We start from the raw sequence: 16,626 nt of genomic DNA, 5'->3' as shown, positions 1-16,626 counted from the left end.
TCAACAAATTCACATGACAAGCACTTCCCATTTAACAAGCAAAGCAAAATGACCAATTTGTTTCACGAAATAACTACAAATTGACTCAAAATGCTACGACTAATTATTCCACCATACGTTCCAGTTGAGCGAGTAAAAGTACTGATCCTCCAAGACACGCAAAAGAACTTGGACACAGCACGAAAATGAAGGATGGTGACTCAACAAAGAATCACAATGAAAATTCACATCATGTCCTTGAACTCTTTTGTCCCCTCTACATCGCAAACTTTTTTATAACAATGCAAAAACAAATACCTTTTCGTTGGGAGGGGACAAGTCTCAGACGGTGACTTTCCATTTTTTTTCCTCTCCCTATTCTCTTCAAATTAAAGCAAATACTAAGCTTCAATAACCTGTGCCTAAACAGCAAAAAGAGGGAAGAAAACATATCCTATGCCTACAAAGTTGGATAAGTGCTTTGAGGATTTCCAGCAGAAATGAACAACCAAGCAGCTTTCACATAAAAGCCGTTCGTCCACCCCTTCTGCTATGCCTATCATACGCAGTATTAAATTTGTCCACCAGCTCGTTCATTGCACTACACCAAGACAAAAGATAAAAAAAAATAACATTAATACTAGAATTCAAGGTTACACTTCTGAACTTAAATAGTGTTCACGTATCCTTTCTTGAAAAATATATTTAATCATATGAAGGTCAGTTCCAATTCCCAACCCACCAGTAAACCCTTTCTATACAGGAAAAAGTGAATAACGTATTTAAGATCGTTAGACAACTAAAAAGGAAGAATTACAGAAGATTGAGCTTCATAATTCTACAGTACAAGATCGAGCATAAGAACATACTAGAGTTCATTTATAAATCGGAATCGAGTACCCTACTCAAATGACTCGGACTTCCTCCCCTAGCAAGCACCTCTAACAAAAGAAGCTTCTGATTGTGCAGATAGGGAATGGCAAGCGGAGTAAAATAGAAGAAAAACTTGCTGCAATCTTGTAATGTTATTTCTAACTAATTTTTGCTTCATCACAATAAAAAATGGTCCCACCACACTGATTTTGAGGTAGTTTGGAAAGAACACTTGGAGCTTATGTTTTAAAAGAGGGGGGGAGGGGTAACAAAAATTACAAAACCTAAAAAAACGAACCAAGACAAAAAATACAAGTATGTCATACCTTGAGCAGTTGGTCAGCATGGCCAGGTAACTAATCAATAAGGTGTCATTGTACTCCTACAAGGGAGAAAAGTTATTGTAAACTAAAGAAAAGTTTACATAAGCATTTATACTTAATTGCAAATATTAAGCTCACAGCACAGCTCAGATATTAAATTGCAGCAATATGAACCCTTCAACACAAATAGCAATACTATAAAATTGCCATGTGCAAGTGTCCTTATATAAATTGTACCACTGTCTAATTCCTTTCAACAAATAGGCTAGCAAAAATACCGTGAATAATTTGACAGCAATGATTAATGAACAACTTCCTAAATCAATTTATTTTTATGGCAGACCAATGTGTTTATTTTCTAGCAACCCATTACATATTTAGCTAATAAAAACATGTGGATACACAGTTGTATAAACCAATTGCATCGATAACATTATGTTAGAATGGGCTCTGTTAGCTAGGCCTTGTCAGATTAGAGTAGGTTTTATAATCTGTTAGAATAAGTAAAGGCAGAAGTTGATAGGGGAAAGTAGTTGGTGAGAATAACTTTTGGATGGGAGAGAGCAGGTTCTCATTCCTGGGAGTTATTTTATCATTCTTGTTGATTTTGCCCTTGCCAATTCTGATTTCTCACTGGAACCGATTAGCAATTAGGGATTTGATCAATAAATTCTCATTTCACTCAGGTTTTTATCAACTGTTATCAGAACTCCATTTGACGTTGACAGATTCGGGAGTTAAGGGTCCAGCAAGAATGAAGAACATTCTTGACATCATTGAAGAAATGAGGAAAGAGATTGTGAATTTCACAAAAGAACTCAAGAAGGAACGTCTAGGAATCCCTGTTTTTGAAGGAGATTATGCATATGGCTGGCTGATTCACTTAGAATCTGTGAGCATAGAAGGGAGAAGAAAAATTGGACACAATGGGAATTTGCACCAATTGGTTAAAAGAGAAAAACTGGAATTCTGAAGGAGTTAGCTATGATCATCTGCCTTTTATTGGCAGTGAGGGAGATTGTTCCCATGTGGTTTATGTTGACTACATATTAATAATTGAGAACATAAATGTATTGCAAAATCGAGAGCTTCTTCCAAACCAAATTCAAATAAAGAACATAAATTTGAAGTATATCCTCAGTATCGATGTAAAATAAGGGGATGTATCTCTCTCAATGTAAATATATTTTTCGTCTCCCCTCTAAGGTTGGCATGTTAGGAACTAGACTTTGTGATTCTCCAATGTTCCAAATGAGAAACTTACTATAGATGATATAGTGAGTTGCTAATTGATCCAGAAAGGCAGAAGTTGGTAGGTAAACTTAACTATCTTACTTTGACGCTCTCAAATGTAGTAAATCATTTCATGTCATCTCATGATTTCAAAATTTTCATTGGATGCTATGTTGAACATCTTAACTCTTAAAAGGCATGAGAAAGGAGAGCTCCAGTTCATAGGATTCTTTACAAAGACAATTGAGACAACAAAGTAGGTTTTTCTCATGCAGATAAGCTTGGCTCTTATTAAAAACCAACCTCCATCTATAGTGTGTTGGGGGAAATTTGATTTCTTGGTGAGAAATGATTCAAGGGCTCTAGACCTACGAAAATTTTTGGTGTAACAAACAAGTTGCTATTCACAGCCAGTGATCCATGAAAAATAAAACAGACAGAAGCCAATTTCCACATAATTTTGAAAAAATTTCAGCAGGGACTCCACCCAACACGTTAGAACTGGAGAGTAAATAGCTAACTAACATCTTCACCACCCAACATGGTTAATTACAGTTATTGCAATTAGGGTATGATTAACATCTATTATTCAACTTGTAGGAGAGAGAGTATTAAGTGTAATATGCATGTGATTAATGTGCAAAGGAAGTTTATATCCTCTATACACTACATTGTACTGCTAGCCTAGTGTACTTGATACAAAGACCTACACCCACATAGCATTCAGTTGTTCCAAATATATATCTATTTTATAATTAGGATTTAGAAACCCATAAGCCCACTCTCTAGCTTCAAGAAGGGTGACCCGTCAAAGCTCATAATGGTTGCACAAATAATTCCAAATAAGAAAGTACAGAAACCAAATACAAGAGGAACCCAGTTTATTGACCCTCCTTCCCCATTACATGCAAAGACTAACTTAAATACACCAACAGGCATGCAAAATTTAGAATGGAACATACTCACCATTAAGAAATCGTCTTGAAATTTCCCAGATTCAATAGCAGGCAATCTTCTCAAGAGACTTGACACTTGTCTTAATAGTGAATTCTCACAAGGAACATCACCTGCTTTAAAACAGTGAGGACAGTGATACTATTTGTTGGAGTTTCAATATATGAACAACTTGTGGTTGAAGCATGAAATGGAAATATTGCTCACAGAATCACTTAGCACCTATTATACTGTTTTAAAACTGTAATTTGTGAAATATAAATATAAATTCTTGAAACCATGCCATGCTGCTGAAACTGGATTTCTAACGTTAAAATCCATGTCTAAAAAATATTAAGAAAATTGGTTAAGGTTTTCATTAGAAAAATAAAAATTGGTGCACTTCTCATAAATTAAAAAGAGTAGCTTTTAAGAAACAAACTTCACAAAAGGCTACCTCTTAAAAGAGCTTTGTTCAAAACTTAGAAAATTTATGGAGTGCTCATTATTTCATTAATCTGTCATAACTGAGGATCTACTTCGCTAAAACTGGAAGACATGTACATGGCAGTTATAACTATAGAAAATTCTTCTACTATTGTGTTTCCTTTAATCAATTACAATTTCTATCAGAATCTGGTCTCGGATTTATTGAGACAATGTAGCTAATAATTATACATTGAACATTTTATTTGCAAGTCCCCTCTTTGAAATAATAGATAAGTATAAAATTTGAAACAAATCATAGTCAGACACTTTAAGTATTATCATATATATAATTGGGTTTAATGGTGATACACTGCTGGTGTAATTTTTTTTTACATAGTCAGCAAATTAGAAATCACAATTTATATGACTTTTAAGATAGTTATTGATTTGTTCTCGCTTTTTATTTATTTATATCTTTAAACACTATTGGTAAAGGATTAGCAACATGAAAGGCTTAAGGAATTGATAGATCAAAAGAATAATATTTTTTTACAAGACTTGAAAACTTTCTAAAATAAATAATGGGCCTGTTTGTTTAAACTAAAAAAAACACATTATAATAAAATAAGTAGTTTTATACTTTTTTGATGTATAAAAAACAGTTTTCTGCATTTTTTTGTGCTTTTTAAGAAGCAACTCTTATCTAGTTAAAAAAATTACTTTTTTAAAATCCTGTTAATTTTAAACAAACTGACCCAATATCATATTGTTAAAAGCTATTCTGGAAGAAATGATAGCCACATACCTTTTTGCATTGCAAGAAGATAGTGATGTAGCACCTTTATTCTGCTATGAAGCATTTTGATGGCACTGTGAATACCAGTAAGGTGAGCAGCCACTGCAAAAAGAAAACATGTTAGATACAACTAAAAAAACCAAACCTTATCACCAGGTAGAGTCAGTTGCATGCATCAATCAACAACATTGGACTCTAATAAGCCAAAATTCAGTGAACTTAGATCTCCCTCTACTCCTTTTAATCTGAATATCTTTCTATTTAAGCCATTTTTCTCACTAAAACATTCACTGGTCTTAGTTGAACAATGTCATATCAAATTCAACAAAATTTCACATTGGATATTAACTGCCTAGGAAAACTCTCCTTGATTATCCAGACTCATGACAAGCTATGTAAAATTCAATAGAAAAATACGATATTGGCATATTACCTAGCAATAAGAACAGAAACCAAAACTCTTTCCCAGCCCCAAAGGCTTAATGAAGAAATAATGCCATAATGCAAAAAGTTGAGAAAAAGACTCACATTGAGTAGCAGCTGAACCGCCATCAGATGGCTTAAGATGAGCGACATGATCAACAGATATCCGTTCTGCTTCAACAGTCTTCAGCAAAGCAAGAGGAGGGAGAGAGAAGGGAATCCGAAAGTCAATCAATTTATTGTGAAACAAGGATTTAAAATATGAAAAAGGATAGCAGCAGTCATATAACCCAACCTCAATAGTATAGCTCGAGCGAACAAAGATAAGCTGTGGAATCCCATCTATGACATGAAGTTCTGTGGTTGTAATAGCAAGCACCAGAATTAAAAATTAATTTCGTTAGTAAAAGAAGCATGCAAAATGACAAGAAAATTGACCAATATATACACCAATAAAACAAAGCAGAATCCTACTTTTGAAAGAATAGAAAGCAGAATAGTTAAGTTAGAAAAGCGGTTTTTGTTATCTTTTGTACAGCTTTTTATAAAGCTTTTTTTTTTATTGTTTCTAGGCTCTAGTATATTATGTGTGTGTGTGTGTGAGTGAGTTTTGATTCACTCAAGCATAAGTCAGTAAAAAGCTATTAATTTTAAGTTGATATCAGAGCGGATATGATCCCACTCGGCTTGTCACCATCCAGCATTATTCATTGTCGTCATTGCCGACGGCAGCCACCATCAATATCTCCAGCAACCACTGGATCTGGTATGCCTCTACAAGCAACACCCAACCCCTGCGATTGCAGAGGCTAAAACCCCCGCACACTCTTCCACACACCACTTCTTTGCACAGTCAAGACGGGCATGAGTTACACATGTTGCCTTCTGGTGATCAGAGTGACACCATGTCTTGTGTTCCCACCTTTGTTTGGATGGTGGATTGGATATGATTACATTTTTGGGCTTCTTTTCTTCTCTGCTTACTGTAGAATGGCGTCTGGCCCAGTTTTTTCTTTTTCTGGGACTCCCACAATAACTTCAGTAAAAACTTAATGGCAAAGATTATTTGTCCTGTTCAGACTTCAGCCTCCATTGAACTTTGGTTTCTTGGCCAAGGTTACCATGATCACCTTCTAAAAGACAGTCGTGATGTATCTTCAGATTATATTGAACAATGGAAGAAGTTGGATTTTCAACTTTGTGCTATGTTTTGGTAATCAGGGCAGGGGAACCCAATATACTGGGAATCCTTAGAACATTCAAAACCTGTAAGCCAATATACATTTTGCAAACCTGTAACACTATATTCACCTCTCTGTCTCCTCCAAAATTTCCTCATCTAATTACCTTAGCAAATGGCTCTAAGGTTGCTTCCAAGGGAGTTGGTCAAGTCTCTATCTCCCTCCTTAAACTTAGAATTTGTCCTACTTGTTCCCAATTGTCATTTCAATCTAAGTCAAACAGGTCATTAAATTATTATGACACATTTGATGTCAATTCTTTTATTAAACAGGAACGTGGTACATGTCGATTGATTGGCATAAGACAAGAATCTAGAGGACTTTACTGTCTTGAAACGAGTCCATTCATGTCCTGTTTTGCATCTCCATCTCCTAAACTTCTACAGGTTCGCTTGTCATTCAAACTTGTCAAAGTTGAAGAAAATGGTTCCTGAATTCAACAAACTTCAAACCTTTGACTGAGAGTCATGTCAAATAGAGAGACATGTTAGGTCTTCTTCCCCAAAAAGATTTGAAACAAAATGTAGCTTTGCTTTTTCTACCATTCTTTCAGATATTTGAGATCCAAGTCATGTCACATTCATTGATGAATATTCTGAATGTACTTGGACATATAAAATGAAAGAATGATATGAACTTATTGTGTCTTTCTTTAATGAGATCAAGAATCAATTTGGAAAAATAATTAAAATTCTCAAGAACAATAATACTAAAGAATAGTTTTCTTCTATTCTATCTTCCTTTTTATCCTCACAAGGCATCCTACATTAGTGCACATCCCATACACTACAATAAAATGGTATAGCCAAAAGAAAAATTAGACATTTAGTTGAAACAACACACCTTAATATGTAGTGCAAATGTTCCTGTTCATCACTAGGGTGATGCAAATCTTAATTCCTATTGTCTAATAAATACAATGCCTTCTCCATCACTTGGTAATCAGATTTCTCACTCTGTTCTTTTTCCCAAAAGAACCCTTATACGAGTCTCCTCATATTTTTGGTTGTACTTGTTTCATCCATAATGTGTTTCTAGGTTTAGTATTCTACTATTCTTGAATACTTTTGCCTTCAAAAAGGGTATCAGTGTTATTCTCCAAACACTTAGGGGGCATTTGGTACGTTGAATGATTTTACATTTCTAGGAATCTTGGTTACCCATATTTGGTAGTTATTTTAAAAAAATCCCAAGAATGTAATTTCTCGAGAACCATTTTTATTTCACTTTCTCACAAAAATATCCCCATAAAGGAGGGGGAGGGGGGGCGGGGGTGAAAATCCAACTATCCCAAGTTAGGAGGAAAATGTTATGTATATAAAAAGATCACAATATCCCTTTTTAAAACAAAAAATCTCTCTCTCCTTCTATTTCTCTTTCTCTCCCTGTCTCTCTCACTCTCACTCCCCCTCTCTTCCTCTCTCTCTACCTCTTTTCCTATCTCTCTTCGTCTTTCTCACTCTCACTCCCCCCTCTTCCTCTCTCCCTCATTTCCCCTCTCTCTCTCCCCCCCCCCCCTCTCTCTTTCTTGTATCTCATTATTTTTTAACCTTGTCAATTTTAATAATATTTTTGATGTCTGTTTTGTTTCAACAATTTAATAGTATTTGTTAACACTTTCTTATTTTTTTTATTGGAATGAAATGAAATAATATATTTTTATCCTTTTTATTTATTTCTTTTATTGAATTCTGTATTTAAATAATTTTAACTAATTTTTTTAACTTTTTAAAATAGTTTAATGTCATATTTGTAATAAGATTTGAGTAAATAAATATATCTAATGAGATTATTTTAATGAAGGATAATTTTGTAAAAAATATTTATATACCTAGGAATCTTGTATGAATATTCCCAAAGACCTTTATGAGTAACTAAATATATTTTAACTATTCACAGGAATCATGATTCCTAGGTATAAAAAAAAAATTTCCTACAAAACGTCCCCTTAATGACATTACAAGATTGTTGACATTACCTTCTTTGAAGAAGCATCTTTCTTTCCTTCTTCCATGCAATATCAAATAGTATTTTATTCTATGCATTGTACATGGATGTTTATTATACATAATTAAAATTTATAATAAATTATATATAAAAATAAGGTTTAATTATGTTTTCAGTCCTCCAAATTTAGGGTAATTATATTTTGGTCCCCAAATTTAAAATTTGTTTTTAGCCTTTGTAATTTAAAAAAAAAAATTAGTCCTTGTATATATTCTTTTGGTCCCTCAAACTTAAAACATGTTTTTAATCTTCAAAATATAAAAATTATTATTTTAGTCCCTCAAATTTAAAATGTCACTTTAGTCCCTGTAATTTCAAAAATATTAATTTAGTCCCTCATGACCACTGAAAACATAATTGATAGTGATAGATTAAAACAATTTTGTAGTATTAGTTTGTTTAATGTGATGTTTTCATAGACAATGACAGAAGTAATAACATAATTGACAATTATAGATTAAGACAATTTTTGTAGTATTAGTTGGTCTAATATGATGTCTTTATCGACAATGACACTAACTAGTAAAAGAATTTTATGCAACAGATTAATTAATGACATTTGAGAAGAGGGACTAAAATAATAATGTTTTATATTTTAGGGGCTAAAAACACATTTTAAATTTGAGGACCAAAATAATAATTTTTTTATATTTTAGGGAATAAAAACACAGTTTTAAATTTTAGGAACCAAAAAAATACATACCTCAAATTTGAAGAACTAAAATCATAATTAAACCTATAAATAAATACTATGTTTGAATATATAAATTATATCTTAAATTTGTATAAATAGATTTTAAACATATAAATTGTATTTTAAATTTATGATAAATCATTTATACTGTAGCACAAAATTATTTTTTTATTGATAATTTATTTTAAAATAATAATATTTAATTCATAAATAATTATTATAAATAAAAAACTGAATTAAGTAGTTAAAAAAATTCCTAAAAATACTCGCGCAAGATAGCGATTCATGTTTAATATATAGGAATTGATTTTTTTCAACAAGTCTTGTCCCATCTTTCGACTCATTGTTGTCACCTAGCCAAAAGACTTCTAATCAAGAAGAAAATCAGCCTCAATGTCTAGCCAATAGACCACCTAAATCACCCCCACCACCTCTCCTCACATACTAGCACAAGACACAAAGAAATTACATGAAGATCCATATGATTCACACCTCTTCCATCAATTGCTCATACAACAGATCCAAACCATGAGAAATCCAGTTAGCATATTGCTAAAGGAAAGGTATTCAATCAACTTGAAATTTTCATCCTATTTATAATTTTTTGAATTATCAACTATCTCCTTCCTATTTCTCCTTTGTTTCCTCTATCTTCTATTACTATTCCCAAAAATATTTGTGATGCACTTTATCCTAGAAGGTGACAAGCCATGATTGTTGAAATGCAGGCTCTCAAAAATAGTGTTACGTGAGAGTTGGTTTCTCTTCCTTGAAAAGACGGCAATAGGTTGCAAATGGGTATATGCTATTAAATTTGACCCAAATGGTGAGGTTGATTGTCTTAAAGCCATATTAGTAGCAAAAGGATACACTCAAATATGGTCTTGACTACGATGATACTTTTTCTCCTGTGGCCAAAATTGCCACTCTTTCTTGCTATGGTTGTTATCGTCATTGGCCTCTCAATTAGTTAGGTGTTAAAAATGCCTTTCTTCGTGGTAAACTAGATGAGAAGATTTAAAGGAGCAACCTCCTAGGTTTGTTGCTGAGGGGGAGTCTCGGTTAGTTTGCAAACTACTTCAATCTCTATGGTTTTAAATAGTCACCAAGAGCATGGTTTAGGAAGTTTAGTCAGATTGCTTAGAATTTTGGGATGAAGTGCAGTGAAGTAGATCATTCAATTTTTTATTGCCACACTTCTCCTAAAAAGTGTTTACTTTGTTGTTTGTGTTGATGATAGTCATTACAGGTAGCGGTGATGGTAAAATTTTGCGGCTGAAAAACCACATATTTAGTCATTTTCAAATCAAAGATATTGGCAGTCTGAATTACTTCTTGGCTATTGAAGTGGCTCAATCAAATGAAGGCATTGTTATCTCTAGAAAGAGTGTGCTTTGGATGTTTTGGAGGAAATAGGCATGACTGAATGTAGACCCATTGATAGTCTAATGGACCCAAATAAGCAGTTAATGATAGATCAAGTTGAGGCTTTCTGAAATCCAAAAACATATAGCAATCTAGTTGGGAAATTCATTAATTTCACAATCACTAGGCCTAACATCTACTTTGCAGTTAGGGTTGTTGGTCAGTTCAAGTGGGTTCCTCATGCTGATCACTGGAATGCCATAATCCGTATTAGATACATCAAAATGTGTGAATTGGTGTGGATTAAACAACTTCAACCATGTGATGGCCCGGTCTAGTGTAGAAGCAGAATATAAAGCTATAGCCTCAGCCATGTGTGAATTGGTGTGGATTAAACAACTTAAAGAACCAAAGTTTTGTGAAATCCAACATTATGGTAACCAGCCAGCTCTTCGCATTGCCTCTAATTCAGTGCTTCACAAGAGAACTAAACTTTGTTTTTCACCCTTCAAATGTCACCACTTAATCCTTCGAATCCTATCTTGGCTTTTCCTCTTTATTCCCTTATCAAATCTTATATCCATAACCAAGGTTGTGTTAAGTAATCAATAAGGTCCTCCTAGGTATGAAATTATACTGCAAGTAAATTTTTTGGTAGATTTTCTGATGAAAATTTCAATTCGAGAGCATGTCACCCCACTTTTGAAGCTGATAAGATGCACTTCCATCTTTCTAAAAAATAGTGTCAAGTGTCAACTATTGTAATTGTCATGGCATAGGCTAATAAAAATTCTAGGATAGATTTACCTTCTACATTTGCTTCTTCAAGATCATAACCCCCATTTTGAACCCCATATCCTCCATATGTGCTTCCTACATGACCATTTGGATCCCCTCCTAGCAAAACCTTATTCTCCTAATGGTATTCCCAAGACTAAAGCTCCTAATCCTCCCAAAATTTTGATTTGAAGTGCTAATTGCATCTTAGGTGCATAAGTACTCATATCAAAGGTCTCCCCTTCCGCTACAAATTTTAGAACTATGATCCAATCTCCTAACCTTTTTACATCCACAATATCACTTTTCCATACTTTTCTACAATTATACCCAAACTTAAAACCAAAGGTGTCTAGTTCCTTTGCATTTTCTCCAACCCACATGATTTCATGTGGACACAAAATGTATCCTACTAATCATATAGTGACTACTATCTCCATTAATTTACCTATAAATATGAATACATTCCATGTTTCAAAACAAATCTTCCGCACATGAACTTATTCCTTTACCCACACTTTTTTCATTAAAAACTGGGACCCTTGCTTATTTTTCACTACAATTAGGCATCAATGCAGTTGATCTTGCTAATTTGACATTGTGCTTCAGCCATATGCGTGTTTTTTCCAAACAACAACCTAGCATTAAAACTATCACCTCATTGATCCATATCATAGATATTCAACAATGTTTTAGTTGGTTGTAGACTACCTAACACAACCCTCATCTTTTATTCAGGACTAGCTATGTAAAGATTTGAAGCAAAGCACAACATAGACACATTTATGAGTTGTGGCCCATTTTATGCCTGTAATTCTATTCATCAAGTTGAAGTTCACATAATGTAAATACATTCCACAAGACACTAGAAACATGCAAACCAAAATAGAAGATTACATTAGGAAATTTATCAATAATGAGCTTTGATCAGGGATGCAAATACGAAAGAGTAATACTACATGTACAACAAAAATAGTACATCACTTTTGTATTTATTTCTTTCCATCACTTCATTTATTATGGAGAGAGATACTTATTAATGATAGAGAGGGATAGACACAAAAGTGATGTTATACAAGTTGTACAATTTTTGTTGTACATGTAGCATTACTCTTTTCATTTTTGCAACTGTGCCACCGTGGTTGAAAGAATAAACACACTAAGTAACACAATGGTGGAGATTACGTACCACTTTCAAAAATACTGACTGGGAGATCCTTCTGAGAATGATTGATAGAAGGATTGAGAAGAACATAAACTGGACTTTCATTGATATCCATTAACTGTTACAGCAGAGGTTCAGATAGAATCAGAAACCATAGTAGCTTCATATTGAATGTATGCACTTTCTGAATAATCACTGGAAGAGACTTTCAAATGACCAAAGGCATAAAGAATGAAAGTTATGTAAATTGAAATCTAGACCAGGAAAATGTCATTAAATTGTAGAAAATACAAGTTACAACATAAAAGAAAACTAGATTCAACATTCAACACACTGAAAAGAGTGATAACACTTTGTAGAACATGTTTGGATTCACATCAATTTTGGTTGGATGTAGATCAATGGATGGAAAAATTAGCTGTTTTGCGTCAATTTTGATGCGATTCTTGCTTAAAAGTAGATAATGAATGTGGAACCAAACATCTACATAATAACAGTGTGCTAAGGTCATATAACAGACCATAGAACATGAAAATGGCGCCACAGAAAACATAGAAGGAAAAATACTTAAAGTTACAATTATATAAATTAAGCATTTAGCATCTTTTGAGCATAAACCATATACTACTAAGAACAGGTGCCAAAGGAAGTAGATTAGAAAATGAATATATACATGATCAACTACTTCCTCATCATTTATATATATACAATAGAAAGTAACTAAATATTTTGCTCATGAATTGAGAAGCTTTTCACAAGTTACTCTTCAGAATACAGGATATTATATTGAGGCTAATGGTCTGCAACTGAAAAGCAACAACCAATAGTTTGCATCTGTTAGAATTTTAAACCATTTACACTAAATAACCATTTTTCTTTGGCTTCCATTGAATTTTACCATAAACGTTATGTTGTTCAATCAAGAAACAATTAAAGTATCCAACAAGCCAGCTCCCATTCATGTAGAGTGTAGAGGTATATACAACCACACATTCCAAAACCATTTCCCATTAATTAACACCCTAATATCAGGCACCAATATATATTGTCCAGAGATACTAGATAAGAATCTGCAAAAATTTTGTGAGGCACATCAGAACAAATAGATGACCTGTGATCAATTCTGCTCAAGAAGGGAGAAAGGAAGTAAATAAAAAAATGGAGTAGGTCAAAAATCAACGGTTAGTTTGGAAAAGGAAATGCTACAGAAGCCATTAAAAAAACAAGGAGCAAACAGATATTCTAACTACGCAAAATGTGTTGCAAGGTCCAAGGGATGACAGACAGTTATGAAATGGTGCCCAAACACAATGCCAATTAATGAAAAAAAATCAGATAACAGTAAAAGATAACAAACTTAGTTAGACTAAAATTCCCACGTGGCAGATACTACATGGTGTTCAGATAAACCAAAGCAGACAAGCAACTACCTAGGTGCTAGTGTGCAGACCGAGTGATAGTCCCAAAACCTAGCTAAAAGAGGAAAAGTAGCAACGAAATTCAAAGAAGAGGTGATAAGAATGTTTGGCAGAGATTTTGGTGTTAGGAAAGTGAGATAAAAAAAGAAGGTTGAGGTGGGAGTGTTCCTAGTGGTGGGTGGACAAAAGATCTTGAAGAAAAGGACATAATGGAAAAGTGTGAGATCCACAGTGAGGAAGAAAGAGCAGACTGAAATTGAGTCCATGCATGGTGGGGGAAGGAAAAACTGGATTTAAAAAGCCATATTAATTCTACATTCAATGCCAAACCTTTTCACCCGAATAAACTTTCATTTGTTTCACCCTTAGCCTATTTTAGCCTAGCTTTCTGTTCCAGATGAATTCTACTATATTATATCCTTTTTCAAAGCATATATCCAAATAAAACCACCTTCACACAGCAGCTATTCCTATCCAATGTGCATTGAACTTGTACAATAACACTACACATCTTAAGTCCACAAAACCTCATTCCACTCCTTCATTATCTGAATAACTACTAAAATTTCCTCATGAACCCAAATCAACCTATCAATCACATCACAGGCATGCTTAAATTGAGACAAATTGCAATAACGCAAACTTACAGCTTTGTGAATATGCATATCTGATTCCTCCGCATCACTCCCGGTCGAATACCACCCCAGTATGTAGAAGTGCGGGAACACCTTCTTATCTGAACCCAAAAAAAAAGAAAAAAAAAAGCTTCCAATAAAATCAACACCTTTAAAAGCTTGAATAAATAAATAAAACACAAGTAGAGAAAGAAAAAAAGTAGAAAGTATATATGGTTATTGTCAAAAGCATGTGCTTAAATAAAAATAATAAAAAAAAACGAATTTCCGAAATTAAAGCCGCATCGAAATTATAAATCAAATAACACCATTGGTAGATAGATCAAGGTTCGTTTGAAGGTTTTAAATTGTGGTCGAAATCACAGACAAATGCAGCCACAATTGCGGACGGGACGCAATGCGGCTACGAATTCAAAAAGCTTGATGTTAACCAGTTAAAAAAAAAACTCCAATTTAACTTAGCAGAAAATTTGAAATTAAGAGAGAGAGAGAGGGAGAGAGAGAGAAAGGAATACTGAACAGAGCTCTTGCTTCTTCTCGAGGAAGGTGCGATCGAGAGAATGGGTGGCAGGATCGTAGAGGAGTTCGAAGCTGTTGAAGATCTCGACGGTGCGACCCTTCTGCACACCTATGACACATCCATAGACCCGCGGAGGAAGGGGCGAAACGACGCCGTCGCCGCCGTTGGGGGCGGCGTTGTTGTGCGGTGCGTGGGTTGGGTTCATCTGAGACTTGACCCTCGTGTAATGGTCGGAGATGTTAACGATTACCAGAGGGTGCAGCTTGAACGTCAATCCGCTGCTCGATGACGAAGCCATAGTGGAGGAAGGAAGCAGCGAATTTGGGGGTTTAGGGTTTAAGCTGCAATCGGAGTTAGGGTTTCTTCGGGCTTCAGAATTTGCCCATGAAAGAGAAAGCTATACAATTATCATATATCAAAAACTAGTCACGATCCTTTACAACGCTCTTCTCTGGTTGTGTTCGGTTGATGCTACTGTCTCGTCTTTTGAAAGCAAACCATCAAATAGAGCAGTAAACATTAACAATAATAATAATATTATTATTATTTAACGGCAGAGATTTATGTCATATATTTTCTTATCCATCGTCACAATAATCTATATTAATACATAATGGGATATCATTTTTAATAATTATTTTTAATTTTTATTTTTATATAAATTATTTTATTTTTTATTTATTTTTTAATAATTATTTTCTTTTATGAGTAACTAGACTTGTACCCGTACGTTACACAGAAAATAAATTATTATAGTCAATAAATTTTATTTTAATAATTAATATATAAAATTGTGAAAATTAATTGAACTTAATATAACATGAAAAAGAATATCTGAATATATAAATAACATGACAATGATAAACGATTCATTTAATGGAATGCAATCACTATATCCATCCTCTCCATGTGAGAACAAAAGTGGATAGTACAGTGATAAATAAGTAGAACTTACTACGGAAATTCATTTGTAGGTATCCTTGTTGAGTCTCTAAAATGATGTCTCTCACACCATTACCTGCATCAAAATCACCTACAACTAAAGCCCCAACCTCTGACGCAGTTGGAAGATTATACCTCCTACCATCTTTTCCCTTTTTCCTTATTATCCTGAATTTCATGTTGCGTGCATTACTTTCCTTTAGACGATCTTGAACCATCCTATATGTTTGAACATAAGGATTATGAGAGTCAAGCATCTCTTTAATGTCAAACACTATTTCTATATGTAATGGATTAGAATTTTTATCCATCCTACAATATAATAGAATAAAAAATCATTTAAGATAAAGACTCAACACATAAATTGAGTATAGAAATTTCAGAAAAAAAATAATATATCCAAATGTATCAATAATTACCCAACAACAGAAATCTTGTTAGTAACTTCATTTTCCGTGTCATATATGTACAATTGAAAAAAATTGGGTTGCTCTCCTAGATTAGGAAGCAAATTACCAATTCTATGGTAATTCTCACCACTCATGACAAAAATTGGAAAACCTGATCCATTATTTAATGATCCATCTATCTTACCCCCTATAGAGGTGAATGAAAACATCATGTTAAATGATATAATATTCTCCAAGAATAGCTTACTCTTTGTGTCATTCTTGAAGTAAAGATCCATCAAAGATTGAGGTGCAGACAACAAATCAGGAAGCTTTATTTTACCTTGCATGCAACATAAAGAGAATCTAGGATTTGCTAGTTTGTAACCTTTTTGCACTCTCTCAAAATATCACATCATTGCTCAACATTCTTAGCATTCACAAGAAGGATCACCAATATCGCAATAAACTGATTATTATTATT

The 16,626-nt window shown here is 33.7% G+C and overlaps 1 protein-coding gene across 1 annotated transcript; it reads right to left on the bottom strand.

Moving 5' to 3' along the window:
• CSN6A (COP9 signalosome subunit 6A) lies at positions 1-15,318 on the bottom strand. Its single transcript, XM_083064997.1, has 9 exons — positions 14,812-15,318; positions 14,304-14,392; positions 12,263-12,356; positions 5,285-5,346; positions 5,095-5,173; positions 4,576-4,668; positions 3,375-3,475; positions 1,179-1,234; positions 1-580 (listed from the first exon to the last, which is right to left on the bottom strand). The coding sequence occupies exons 1-9, from the start codon at positions 15,107-15,109 to the stop codon at positions 499-501; spliced, it is 954 nt and encodes a 317-aa protein (XP_082921123.1). The 5' UTR covers positions 15,110-15,318; the 3' UTR covers positions 1-498.
• Between the last annotated feature and the right edge of the window lie 1,308 nt (positions 15,319-16,626).

The sequence above is a fragment of the Cajanus cajan genome, chromosome 10 (assembly GCF_000230855.2).
Source record: "Cajanus cajan strain Asha chromosome 10, NIPB_CcT2T_4, whole genome shotgun sequence".
Taxonomy (NCBI): Eukaryota; Viridiplantae; Streptophyta; class Magnoliopsida; order Fabales; family Fabaceae; genus Cajanus; species Cajanus cajan.
The sequence above is the reverse complement of the archived record's forward strand: the minus strand, read 5'-3'. Positions and strand labels throughout refer to the sequence as shown.